We start from the raw sequence: 13,808 nt of genomic DNA on the forward strand, positions 1-13,808 counted from the left end.
CTGAGCCATCTCTCCAGCTCCTGGGGAAAATATGTGTAACAAATATATTAGGCATAGTGTAAAGTATTGCTATAAACACAAAGCCCTTGCTTGGTTTGTTGCTCTGACAGACCTGGAACTTGCTATGTAGACCAAGCTGGCCTCAAACTCACAGAAATCTGCCTATCTTTGCCTCCCAAGTGCTGGGATTAAAGACCTATGCCACCAGGCCTGGCCCCAAAGTCTGGACAGGGAGTATGAATGACAAAAACCCACTAGATGAGGGGCATCGAGAGAGAAAGTAAGTGTGAAAACATTAAGATACGTTTTCTCCATCCACTTCATGGGCAGAAATTAGAAAGTGTGTTTGCTCTTGGCAAGGGTATAAGGGGGACACTCTATGCAATACTAGTAGATGTGCAAATTGGTAAATTGAACCAAGTGGCAGGGCAGTTTCAAAAACTTAACTATGAGCCTCATGGTGTCACTTGCCTGTAATACCAGTACTTGGGAGGTGGAGGTGGGAGGATCAGGAGTTTAAGGTTAGTCTTGCTACCTACATAGCAAGTTTGAGACCAGTTAGTAAGGTTAGTCTTGCTACCTACATAGCAAGTTTGAGACCAGTTAGGGCTACAAGAGATCCTGTCTTTAAAAAAAAATTATAGATGAGTCCTATTTGACTCATGACTGCTCCTTTTACAAATCCATACTACTATAGACTTGCTCTCATACACAAGACCTGTGTAGACCGTTTTTTGAAAGGCTCAGTGGTTGAATGCTTGCCTGGCATACCAAAGGCCTTAGGTTCAATCCACTAGCATTACAAAAATAAAAGAATTTATGCAAAGTACTACTGGCCCTGGGTGCAGAGCAAGCCCTTCTAAATATTAACTCTTCTTAGGGTTGAGAGATGGCTCAGTAAGAGCACTTGTCGTACAAGCATTAAGGACCTGTGTTCAACTCCCCAGCACCCATGTAAAAAGCAGCTGAATATGGCTTGTGCATGCCTGTGACCCCAGCATTGGGAAGCAGAGACAGGCTGATCCCGAGAGCTTGCGGACCAGGCAGCATACTGAAAAGGGCAGACTTCTCATTCAGCCCTTTCTCATGGCAATTAAGGCAGAGAGTGATAGAAGTCACCCAGGTACACTGTTCTTGGCCTCCGCATACCCACCTTATGTGCATATACTGATAGGTAAAATGTTGGCGGAGAACGAGTGAATGGATGATGAGTCACCGAGGCACAGCTGAAACTCCATCAAAATAGGGTTTATTAGCAAAGGGACACATGGGACAGATTCCCTTCCAGGCAGGGAAAATGTCTGCCCAGGTCTTGAGCTGGGGTCTTTTAAAAAGGGAGGCTTCTGCTTCTTGCAGAAAGTGGGAAGATGAATTTTTTTAAGTTGGGGGGGGGGAGTAGGAGAGCGGGACTGTTAAAACCTGTCCTCTTTAGAGATCAAAGGGGAAGCCTGCTGTGTTGGCCAAACAGTGGAGAAAAGTCTGCTTCTCTTGACTTCAAAGACCAAGGTGCTTATCAGCTAGGTTCCCTTTTCTCCAGCGCATGAGAAGTCCTTGGGATCCTATTGGTGAGGGGGCAGGGCTATCTGAACCTTAACATATACCACACACATAGACAGACATACAACACATGCACACACACACACACACACACACAAGCTGCTCTTGTAAGCATTTCCACAAGATGGACTTGAGGAACTTTGGTGCAGCTATTTCCATGTACTGATCATATATTGGGGAAATACTGAAGATGTCTCCCTAAGTTTGATCATTAACAAATTTAAGAAGGTTTTCAGAAGGGGAAGTTGGTGCTTTCCTCTTAGGAATGCATTTTTCTTAAAGAGGTAAACTAATGGTTTGTGTCTAAAACATGATTTTCTTTTAACCACTTGGATTTTTTAAAAAAGATTTATTTTTTAATTATGTGTGTCTGTTTGTGGGTTTGTGCATGGGAGTGCAGGTGTTCGTGGAGGCCAGAAGAGGACCTTGAATCCTCTTGAAGCTGAGGTTACAGGCAGTTGTGAGCCATCTGACACGAGAGCAGGGAAGCAGCAAGCACTCTTAATCACTGAGCCATATATCCAGCCACTTAGAATTTGACATTATATTTTTCAATCTTTGAATTTGAGGGATGAATGGGGCCTCCTGGTAGGTACTCTTACACTACTTTCTGAGAGTCTATAATTATTTCAAACTAAAGTATATAAATTCAAGGAATGGTAAAGCTTTGGCTTTCTCTTCTGACTACCTGTAATTATGGCTGGATAATTCCAACTGGTGGAGTCTTTGGGAAGAGAGGGGAGCTGTGGTTAGGAGCACTCCGCTTGTTTTGACTGGGGTTTTTGTTGTTGCTCTTTCTATTTATTTTTTTGAGACAGGATCTCATCATGTAGTTCAGACTGGCCTGGAACTAGTTGTATAGTTCAGGGTGGCCTGCAGTGATGACCTTCCTGCTTCAGCACCCTAGTGCTGGATTTTAGGCATGCACCACCACACCCTACCTGAGTTTTCATTCTTTTAAAAAAATTTTATTTATTTATTTTTATTTTATGTGTATGAGTATATTGTCTGCCTGTAGGTAGGTGTACCCACGTCATGCAATGCCTGAGGAAGTCAGAAGAGGTCACTGGAGTTACGAGCTGTTGTCAGCCACCATGTGGGTGCTAGGAGCCAAACCTGGGTCCTCTGCAAGAGTAGCTAGTGCTCTTAACCACTGAGCCATCTCTCCAGCCCCTGAGTTTTCATTCTTGCTCTAAAGGTCTTACTGTCATATAGATGTCATTCTGTGATGATCACCTGTTGTTTCTCTGAGTTCCCTATAGCACTGCGTGTGTGTGTGTGTGTGTGTGTGTGTGTGTGTGTGTGTGTGTATGCCAAAAGTCCTCAATCACTTTCCACCTTTTAAAGATTTTTTTTGTATATTTTTATTTTATGTGTATGAGTATTTTACCTGCGTGAATGTAAGTGTACCATATGTGTGCAGTGCCTACAGGGGCCAGAAGAGGGTGTCAGATCCCCTGAAACTAGATGGTTATAGATGGTTGTTAGCTGCCATGTGGGTGCTGGGAACTGAACAGGGGTCCTTTGGAAGAGCAGCCAGTGTTCCTAAATGCTGAGACATTTTTCTAGCCCCTCCACCTAACTTTTGAGATGGGGTCTCTCACTGAGCCCATAGCTCACTCATTTGACTAGACTGGCTATTTTCTTTTTGTTATTGTTTTATTTTTATTTTATGTATGAGTATATTACCCACATGTTTGTAAGTGCACCCATGTCATGCAGTGCCCACAGAGGTCAAAAGAAGGCATTGGATCCCTTGGAACTGGAGTTATGGACAGTTGTTAGCCACCATGTGGGTGCTGGGAACCAAACCTGGGTCCTCTGCAAGAGCAGCCAGTGCTCTTAACTGCTGAGCCATCTCTCCAGCTCTGTTTTTGTTTTTGTTTTTTTTTTTTGGGGGGGGGAGTTGTTGTTGTTGTTGTTGTTTGTTTTTTTGTCTTTTTGAGACAGGGTCTCCCTGTAGCCCCAGCTGTCCTGGAACTCACAATGTAGACCAGGCTGGCCTTGAACTCGCAGAGATCCACCTGCCTCTGCCTCCCAAGTGCTGGGAGTAAAGGTGTGCGCCACCACGCCTGGCTCCTGTTTTTGTTTTTTAATGTGAGTTCTGGGGATTAAATTTAGATTCTTATGCTTGGTACAATAGGTGCTTTACTGACTGAGCCATCTCCCCAGCCCTGGCCTTATCTTTATAAACGTCTACAGACTTTGTATGGTGGTGCTGGAGGCATGACCTGGTTTTGAATGAATTACTGTGAGTTGGATTTGATTTCATTATTGGACCCTCAAGTGACCTATAAGGAAAGCGTCTAATCATATTGATGCTTTGAACACCCGTTCCTCTGGACTTTGTATGGTGGTGCTGGAGGCATGACCTGGTTTTGAATGAATTACTGTGAGTTGGATTTGATTTCATTATTGGACCCTCAAGTGACCTATAAGGAAAGCGTCTAATCATATTGATGCTTTGAACACCCGTTCCTCTGGGATGTGGCACTTCAGGCGCTGTAGTGGTGGGAGGCATGACCCTACTTGTTTATTATTGGCGTGAGTCCTAGATGATGGTGGTGGTGGTGGTTCGAGATCCTGCTGGGTTGACTGTGAGGAGGAGGTGTTAACTGTGAGTCTAGGGACCTGAGAACTAATGGGGAAGGAGTTGTGAGTGTCTCACAAGGGCTGAGAAGTGTCTGGGAGGATTTCCCATGCTGAAAGTCCAGTCTTGTCTTGAAGCGAAACTAAAGTGAGGACTAGTTCATTATCTGCCATGTCAGTATTGATTTTTGTTTGTGAGGTGGAGTATTAACAAATTAGAAAGGCTGCCAACAGTTATTGGCTGCTCTGTGGACTGAAATGAATTACGGGATGGCTGTTAAGATGTACTTGAGGTTTTAAAACTAAATCAGGCCTCCCTAGGATGGTGGATGTGGACCAGACTCACTGTTTTCTATGCGGTGTCAAGGCAGAAAACTAATTTTCCACCCACTAAAAGCAGCTCCAATTTCTGAAAGCACAGACAGGTATTACGAGAACCTCTGCAATAGACTCTAGCTTGGTTTTCCCTCTGCCAAAAGAAGTTTGTGAATTAAAACTATCGACTGACACAGCGCAGGCTACCTGGTGTGTAGTGTGTGTGTGTGTGTGTGTGTGTGTGTGTGTGTGTGTGTGTAAAATATCGGAGTGCAAGCTGTTCAAAGTTAGCACACATCTAGCAAGCTGAATTTTAGAAAAACAAAGAATTTAGCAGCGACTTTGATGAATTAGGATTGTTCCTAAGAAATGAGATTATGCCAAACCAGTCTTGCCTCTTAAGGCTCTGTGGAACTGTGCTGTGTGTCCAGAGGCTAGTTCATTTTCGATCAAAATGTCTTTTTTCCCTCCTACTTTAATCTAGTTAGAAGGGAAATAACAATACTAACAGCCTCACCGTTTGTCTCTTCTAGTCTGAGGGGTAAAGGGAGATGTGACAGAGCAGCCTGGGAGGAGTCCTGCTCTTTGTTTGGTTTTGGTTGTTCAGTCCAGGTTGAATAAAAATACAGCTGGAGGTAGGAAGAGAAGTTGTTATTAGACACCCCCCCCAAAAAAAAAGCCAAAACAAAAGCCAGATGGAGAGGTTATTGCCTCTGTTAATAAATTCCAACATTGAATCTTGAAATAACTCTTCATTTCTTAATGTACAGTCTGATTTTCTGTTGATTGGGTTTTCATGGCTTAATTAATTAATGAGGCTAACCCTTTTTGGGTGCCTAGAAATTGGGTAAGTTTTATTGATGTTTGATATTCCCACTCTGACGCCACCAGATGGCTGTGGAGTTCATGAAGGGAAGGCAGCTGCCTCCTGTTTAGCCTTTGGTGGTTTTGTTGTTCAGGTTCGATGGGAGCCATTGTCTTGTCTATCTCTATAGACTGGAAAGAATGAAGAACCCCACATAAATCCGTCGTAGAAGAGCATCTTTTCAGGGACCATAGCTGTAATGGAGAACATGGCCAGGACCTCAGAAAAGGCCATCAGCAGAGCAGGGACAGTGCCTGCTTTCCAGGAACATAGCTGGCCAAGGCCTAGGCACACAGAGCATGAATACATCTTTTGTTTTAATGTTTTGTTTATTATTTTTATTTTGTGTGTGTAAGGGTATTGCCTGCATGTATGTGAGTGCACCCGTGTTGTGCAATGATGCGGAGGTTAGAAGAGGGCTTCAGATTCCCCTGGAACTGGAGTTAAGGACAGTTTGAAGCCGCCATGTGGGTGCTGGGAATCGAACACGGGTCCTCTGCAAGAGCAGTCAGTGCTTTTAACCGCTGAGCCATCTCTCCAGCCCCATAAATACATCTCTTATGTTAGAATTCAGCCACACTGAAGTATAAAACTAAAGAACAAGGTACGGTTCTGTTGGTTTGCTTGGCTGGTTTGTGATTTATGTGTTTGCTTTTTAAGACACTGTCACACTGGGAAGCCCAGGCAGACCTGGAATTTGCTGTTACCTTGGCTGACTGGGGCTCCTGCTTCTCTGCCTCAGCCTCCATAGCACGGGGTCCCAGGCACACGCCCTCTTGCTACCTCTGTGAGGGTTTCAGTAGATCATTTTACTTGACATAAGTACTTCAGAGTATTAAATTAGTTCATTAAAAGGTTTTATATTTATTTGCTTATTTGTGTGTGTTTATGTGCAGGTGCATGTATGTGTACATGTGCTGTGGCATGTGTGTGGTGGTCAGGGGACAACTTGTGGGTTTGGTTCTTTCCTTCTACCATGTAGGACCTAGGGGTTGAGTTCAGGTTGTCAGTGTTGGCAGCAAGTACCCTTTCCTACTGAGCCACCTCACCAGTCCCTCGAGTTTTGACTGCTGCTTCCCCCTTCCTTCTTGAAGGACCCCTGGGACTACATTCAATTGCTTTGGGTAGTCCAGGATATCTCTCCCATCTCAAGACACTTTATCATGTTTGTACAACCCCTCTGCCATGTAATGTATTGACTTGTTTGGTGTCTTGTTTGGGGCTGGATGGATCGCTCTACCTGAGACCCTCCCTCTTTTCACCCACGGTTCTTCACAGAAGCTGCACACCTGTCTCTTAGAGACTGGAGTCACTTTGGACTCTTGCTGGTGATCTTCCCTCTCCCCACTCTTACTGCCAGGCCTTTAGGGGCAATTCCTGATCCAAAAGGGCTCTGGAGGAGGTTAATAGAGATTTCAAATTTTTTCAGAGGAGGTGAACCTGGGCTCCTGTTGAAGTGAAGGCTGATTTGCTTCTGGTTCACCTGTTCCTGAGCAGAGGCAGCCTCCCTGCTTGGTGTGGGAGTCTCTAGTTAGTATTCCACCTTGGCCAGCCCTGGACTCGGACTTCAGCTCAGAAGCGCCAGTCTGCCAGGATCACCGCATATCGTCAAGGGAAAGGGGGCCTTCGCTAGAGACCATTTCTAGGAGTTTCCATTTCCTTTGTTTTTGCACAGTTATTCCTTGGTCAGTTGTAGAAGTGTCAGCTTTTTTTAAAAAAAATTATTTTATTTATTTTTATTTTATGTGTATGAGTGTATTGCCTGCATGGGTGTTAAGTGCTCCTGTGTCGTGCAGTGCCCTTGGAGGTCAGAAGAAGGCATCGGATTCCCCTGGGACTGGAGTTATGGATGACTGTTAGCTGCCATGTGGGTGCTGGGAATCAAACCTAGGTCTTCTGTAAGAGCAGTCAGTGCTCTTATCCGCTGGACCATCTCTCCAGTCCCAGCTATTTAGAGGTGGGCTATTTTATGGTGGGCCTGATGGAGCCACCTCCCCAGACATCAGACGCTGGTCCATCTCTTCTCCTTCTTGCCATCCCTTCTGGGCCAGCCATAGTCAATCGGCAGCACCACTGTGATCGTGTCACACTTGCTTAAATTAAGCACATTGGTGGCAGGAAATTGTCCCTAGGGGAGCTTGGAGACAATGTTAGTTTTAGACTCCAAAAGTCTTCTTCATACGAGCTGCAGAGGTCAGTGCTAGACTCCAGTGTCTTGTACTCTGCTGGTGACTTTGGAAGGAGGTTAGTGGGAAGGGAAATCTTCATTGGTATTTCATTTTTCTAAAGGCTGAAGACAGTAAATTTTTTTTGTCCTTTTGAGGCAGGGTCTCCCTGTATCCCCAGCTGTCCTGGAACTCACTATATACCAGGCTGACTTTGAACTCACCTGCCTCTGCCTCTAGAGTGCTGTGATTAAAGCCATATTGTATACCATTGTGCCAAGCTACAAGCCTGCATTTGCACCCGTGTCATTCAGTGCCCAGAGGTCAGAAGAGGGTGTTGGATTCCCATGGAACTGGAGTTACAGATACTTGTTAGCTACCCCGTGGGTGCTGGGAATCAAACCCCTGTTCTCTGTAAGAGCAGTCAGTGCTCTTAACCACTAAGCCATCTCTCCAGCCCCAAGACCATCATTTTTTTGAACCTGGACATAACTGGTTTTGGCAGTAGAGGGCAGGATACTTGGCATTTTCCTAGCTACTAGATTGTCAGGGGGCTAAGGACCCCTTTCATTTCTCTGTGTAACCAGTTTACCAATGATTTGGCTCCTAGAAGTTCCTATCTAGTCTCATTGTGAACCTAAGGAAATGGAAACCCATAGAAATAGGCTCGAGAGAAGCCACTCCTGGCAATAATAACCTAAGTAGAAGTCTATGTTCACCCTCTCCTCATGGCTTATAGGCCAGGAGATTTCCTTGCACTTAAAGAGTGGCAGTGAGAAAACAAAAACAAGAATCAAATTTTCACAGTGGCGAACACCTTTAATCCCAGCACTCAAGAGGCAGAGACAGGTGGATCTCTATGAGATCGAGGCCAACCTGGTCAGGGTTAAAGGGAAACCCTGTCTCAAAGCAACAAAAACCATAAAGAGTGGCAGTGATGCTCCGGCCTCTGGTGGCTTGCTCTAGTGAAACTAGGGAAGTAGAGCCAGTGGTCAATGTAGATTTGCCAGTGTTTCCAGTGAACCTCTGAAACTCTTCTTGAGGCTTGGCCAGACTGCCTGCTCTATCTGGCAACCTGGCACCTACTTTTCTTTTCTTTTTCTTCTTTCTTTTTTTTCTTCTTAACACAGGGTTCTTCCTATCGCCTCAGCTGGCTTGGAACTCGCTATGTAGACCAGGCTGGCCTTGATCTCATAGAGATTCACCTACCTTTGCCTCCCGAGTGTTAGGACTAAATGCATGTGCCACTATGCCTGACAATACCCACTTTTCTCTGGAGCTTACCTCAGGCCCTCTTGACTGAAAGAGTTTGGGAACAGGTTGGGCATAGATCAGCAGAGGTCCCTTTCAGCATGGGCTGTCTGGAAGAGAATTGGGCAAGTTGGCCCCTGGTGGCCTCTATACAAAAATACCAGCCTTTTGAGCAGGTCAGCTTTATCCCTGGGACCTGGCCTAGTTGCTGAGACCATAGGTTCCATTGATGTTTTTACCCTAGGACCTTGAGCTGTGCCTAGCTTGGTTCTTGACTCCTAGGCTACCACCCTCCGCAGCTGGGCCTCTCCACTCTGCCCTGCTTCCCAGTAGACCAGCTTTCCCCGTTCAGCCTCAAAACTGTGCTTTATCCTCGACTTGAGCCCACAGCCTCCTTCATTGGCAGCTACTGCTCCTTATGAAGCAGCCTCAGAACAACCCTTATACATTACACTTTACCTTAGCAAAGTACTTACTGAGAGTTAGCTAGTACCAGTCTTTAGTTTTCTATTACCACTGTAGTTTTATTTTTAAATTACCCTTGTGAGGGGCTGGAGAAATACTCAGCAGTTAAGAGCATGGATTGTTCTTGCAGAGGACCTGAGTTCAGGCCTAGCACTCATGTCAGGTGGCTCACAACCATCAATAATTTTTGCTCTAGGGAATCTGATGCCTCTGGCCTTCAAGGGTACCTGCACACTGGTGCACATACCCCCCCATACATATACACATAATTAAAATTTTTTTAAATCAATCTTTAAAACATTGCCCTTGTGAAACTAGGTGGCAGTTAAATGAAAACCAAGCTGTTCCTGGTTTTGTTTTCTTTGTAAGCCTACAGATCTGCTGGTGTAAAGATAACAGGAAAGATCATCTTGGACTGCAGGGCCCTGGACCAGAGGCTGCATTATCCCAGCTGCTGCCCATTTGTGGCTGTTGATTGCTGTGTCTGGTTGATGGAGGTCACTCTGTCTTGTATTCAGTGAGGACAAGAGAGCCTGAGGGTCATGGAAGACTGTGGACAAAACTCTACTAGAAAGTCTTTCGGAAAGTACTTTTTCTCAAGGATCTGATAGTAAAAATGTACAATTTCAGTTGTGGTCTGGATCTGACACTAGCATTCTTTTTTTGGTCTTTTTGGGACAGGATCTCCCTACAGCCCCAGCTGGCCTGGAACTCACTATGTGGACCACACTGCCCTCAGATCTGCCTGCCTCTGACTCCCAAGTGCTGGGATTAAAGGCATGCACCATCACACCCTGCCTGACATTGGAATTGTTCTTAGAGAATTTCCTTTCTGGTGATCCAGGAATACCGTTTCCCATCCCTGGCCCTCAGGTTTTATCTGCTATCTTGTTGGTAGTATCAGTTTCCAGTACTTTGAACAGAAACATTTGACTTAAATGTAGGAATAAGCACTGTTGATAGTCTGTGGTAGACTCCTTGTCAATGTACGGGGTTGAGTTGTCACCTATAAGTATAAACATGTAGGCTTTTAGATTTGGACAATACCCCAGATCTCCCATTTTTTGATAATACTAAGACCCAGAGAGGTTGTGGCTTATTCAAGCTCCACACAGTCAGGTGGGAAAGGAGCAAGTACCAGAGGCCAGGTATTCTTCACACTTTTCCATGATGCCTCTCTTGTAAGGGCTCCTTCCCCCCAGTATCTCCCCTCTGGCCTGCAGGCAGAGAACAGACCTAAGTGACCAGCTATATACTGTGCCCACATTTATCATCGTGCCCCTGTCTCCCTTCCTTCTAATCATGCCCATTCTGCACGGTTACCCACTAGTTCAGAAGACAGAGTAGGCGACCAGTGTCCCACCCTGGCCTTTCTTCCTCAGAACTCCTGAATCTGCCCTACATCTTTGCCCTTCTGGTGGCAACTCTGTTTAGATGTAGAGTTCCAGTTTGGGAGTCCTGATATGATGCCTGTGCCCAGTAAACAGGCTGCATGTAGCGAGGTATGGTGGCTCACCCCTGGGGTCCCAGCACTTAAGAGGCTGTGGCAGGAGGATCATGAGTTGCGGCTAGCCAGAGCTACACATTGAGCTCTAGCCTTAAAGGACAGTGAATGAGTGAGGTGAGATGTCACATATTAGATGCCACAGGTGGGGCTTGGCATTGTCTGTCCTGCTGCTCAGCTTTTCAAGTGTCTGTCTTCTCTCCAACTAGCTACTAAGCTCCAAAAGGGTGAAGAGCCTGCCTTCCATGTCTCACCACAGTCCTTGGTGGAATTTTTGATTCTTGGTAGGCTACCACATTGACAGCCCTCTTTCTTCCACATGAATAATGAATTATTCCAGTACGTACTTGCTTTCTGAAGCCTCTTCATGGCCACTTAAACACCTTGGCTTTATGGTACCTGCTGTTTAGGGAACAAAGAAGCCACCAGGTCATGACAGATTATAGATTCTCTCCTTGGATGTTTTGCCACTTACCTCAGTGGGGAGACAGTATGGATGCTGTGGGAAAAGCAAGGCAGGTTGTTAGGATTGCTGTGGAAATTGCCTCCTGGCTTAGCTTTTTACAACCGGAAGACCACTGGTGAATTTTTTATTCCAAGAACCTTAAAAGTCACCACGATTCTTCATTTTATCCTGTGGGACTTCTGGCAACTTCTATGGTACAGGTACTTCAAGCTTCACAGTAGAGAATTGCTGATAGAAATGAGCCAGTTAGAAGCTGTGAAGTGAGACAGATCACTGGGCATTTACAATGCTGGTGTGTGGTTTGCTCATGAAAGAGAATGCCTAACTGGAACTTATCTAGTGAAAATTAAAGCATTAAACCTTCCAGAGTGAGAAACAGTGGACATCTGCCAAGAAAAAACATAATCACCATCTCAGCTGAGCTTTCTCCAGGCTCAGAGCTGCACATGGCTGGGTCTCCTATGGAGAAACCACTCTCTGACTTCTGCTTTTCTCGCTGTTTTTCACAGAGCCTGAGCCCTTGTGAATCCGGCAATGACAAGTCTGAATGGTCGCCATGCCGAGAAAACCACTGACATGCCAAAACCATCAGCCCCCAAAGTGCACGTACAGAGGTCTGTGTCCCGAGACACCATCGCCATTCATTTCTCGGCATCTGGGGAGGAGGAGGAGGAAGAGGAGGAGGAGTTCAGGGAGTATCTGGAAGAGGGACTAGATGACCAAAGCATTGTAACAGGGCTCGAAGCCAAGGAGGACCTGTATCTTGAACCCTGGGGTGGCCATGACCCTGTTGGCCCTGCTGCCTCATCCGACCTGGCAGATGGACTGCCCGTGTCCAAGACCCCTGCCATTTTGCCCGTCTCCGAGAACACTGTAAAGCTACTGGAGTCCCCTGCTCCGGCAGTGCAAGTATTAAGTACAGTGCCACTGGCTCTGTCCCCAGGGTCGTCTTCATCGGGGCCCTTAGCTAGCTCTCCCAGTGTGTCATCCCTTTCTGAGCAGAAAACCAGTTCTTCCTCCCCACTGTCCTCTCCTTCCAAGTCTCCTGTCCTCCCATCCAGTGCCTCATCCTCCACCCTTTCCAGTGCAAAGCCCTTCATGAACTTGGTAAAGTCCCTGTCAACGGAGGTGGAGCCAAAAGAATCCCCACACCCCTCACGGCACAGACACTTGATGAAGACATTGGTCAAGTCTCTGTCCACAGACACCTCCAGGCAGGAGTCGGATACTGTGTCCTATAAACCGCCTGACTCCAAGCTGAATTTGCACCTTTTCAAGCAGTTCACACAGCCACGAAACACAGGTGGAGATTCCAAAACTGCGCCTTCTTCCCCGCTCACTTCTCCCTCTGATACTCGCTCCTTTTTTAAAGTGCCCGAAATGGAGGCGAAAATCGAAGACACTAAACGACGCCTTTCAGAAGTCATTTATGAGCCTTTTCAGCTCCTCAGCAAAATCATCGGGGAAGAAAGTGGCAGCCACAGGCCCAAAGCCTTATCCTCAAGTGCTTCAGAACTCTCCAACCTGTCCAGCTTGAATGGGCACCTGGAAAGCAATAACAACTATAGCATCAAGGAAGAGGAGTGTGACTCCGAAGGGGATGGCTATGGCAGTGACTCCAACACCCCCAGGAGCGACGACCCAAAGCCCACTGAGGAATCTACAAAAGAGGTGGAGTTCAAGGCTTCCCAGGCCAGCAGTCTGAAGGACTTAGGTCTGAGGACAAGCTCTCTCGTTCTTGAGAAATGTTCTCTGTCTGCCTTAGTGAGCAAAGAGGATGAAGAGTTCTGTGAACTGTACACTGAGGACTTTGAGCTGGAGACTGAGAGCGAGGGGAGACTGGAGAAGCCCTTGGATGTTCCCCTTAAGGCAGAGGTGCTTGCTGACGATGGCATGGTTCTTGACAGTGAGGATGAGGCAGACTCAGCCACCCAGCACCAGGAATTACCTGTGAAGATGCTGGGCTTCTTTATAATATGTGTCTACATGTACCTCATCCTCCCCCTCCCCTACTACCTAAGCGGGCTCTTCCTGGGCATCGGCCTTGGGTTCATGACTGCCGTTTGCATGATTTGGTTTTTTACACCACCAAGTGCTCATAACTATCACAAATCACACAAAACTCTGCAACACTGGAACACAAGATCTCTGGACATCAAAGAGCCTGAAATATTGAAGGTAAGCCTTGCTCTGGCTGCTGACAAGTCCAACTAGCAAGTAGAGCTAACTTATTCTTGGAGCTAAAGGTTAACTGTTTTCCACCAAGATTCTTTTTCAGTCTTTAGAATCTCTCTTTTCTCCAGGAAGCCAAGAAGCTCAACTGGTAACCTCCCTGTAGTTCATGTTTGTTTTGTAGTTTTTCAGAGTTCTCCATGACCCCAGATAGCAACATTTATATAGTTCCTATTTAGGTCTGTCTGTCAGTTTGTTAGGCATTTGCTACTTGTTAAGGATTTGTTATGGCTGAGTGTTAGGATTATATATTCTTGAGACTCGAATCAGGTTAAATGCTTGTAGAATTGCAAGAGAAGGCCCGGAGGAAAGAGACCAATTAATATCCATTGCCCGCCCGTGTAGCTATCCCCTCTTTGTGCACAATGGAGTGAGGGCTGGGAAAGGTGTCATATTTGT

The 13,808-nt window shown here is 46.0% G+C and overlaps 1 protein-coding gene across 4 annotated transcripts in view; it reads left to right on the plus strand.

The window, feature by feature from the left end:
• Tex2 (testis expressed 2) overlaps positions 1-13,808 on the plus strand; it is a 127,100-nt gene that overhangs the window by 43,235 nt on the left and 70,057 nt on the right. For all 4 annotated transcript variants that reach the window (XM_017801518.2, XM_008846570.2, XM_008846571.2 and 1 more), the window contains exon 2: positions 11,687-13,355. In XM_017801518.2, the coding sequence (XP_017657007.1) occupies positions 11,712-13,355 (1,644 nt within the window). In that variant the 5' untranslated portion in view covers positions 11,687-11,711. The remainder of the gene's footprint in view (positions 1-11,686; positions 13,356-13,808) is intronic.

Source organism: Nannospalax galili, unplaced genomic scaffold (genome assembly GCF_000622305.1).
Source record: "Nannospalax galili isolate Female #2095 unplaced genomic scaffold, S.galili_v1.0 scaffold1023, whole genome shotgun sequence".
Lineage (NCBI taxonomy): Eukaryota > Metazoa > Chordata > Mammalia > Rodentia > Spalacidae > Nannospalax > Nannospalax galili.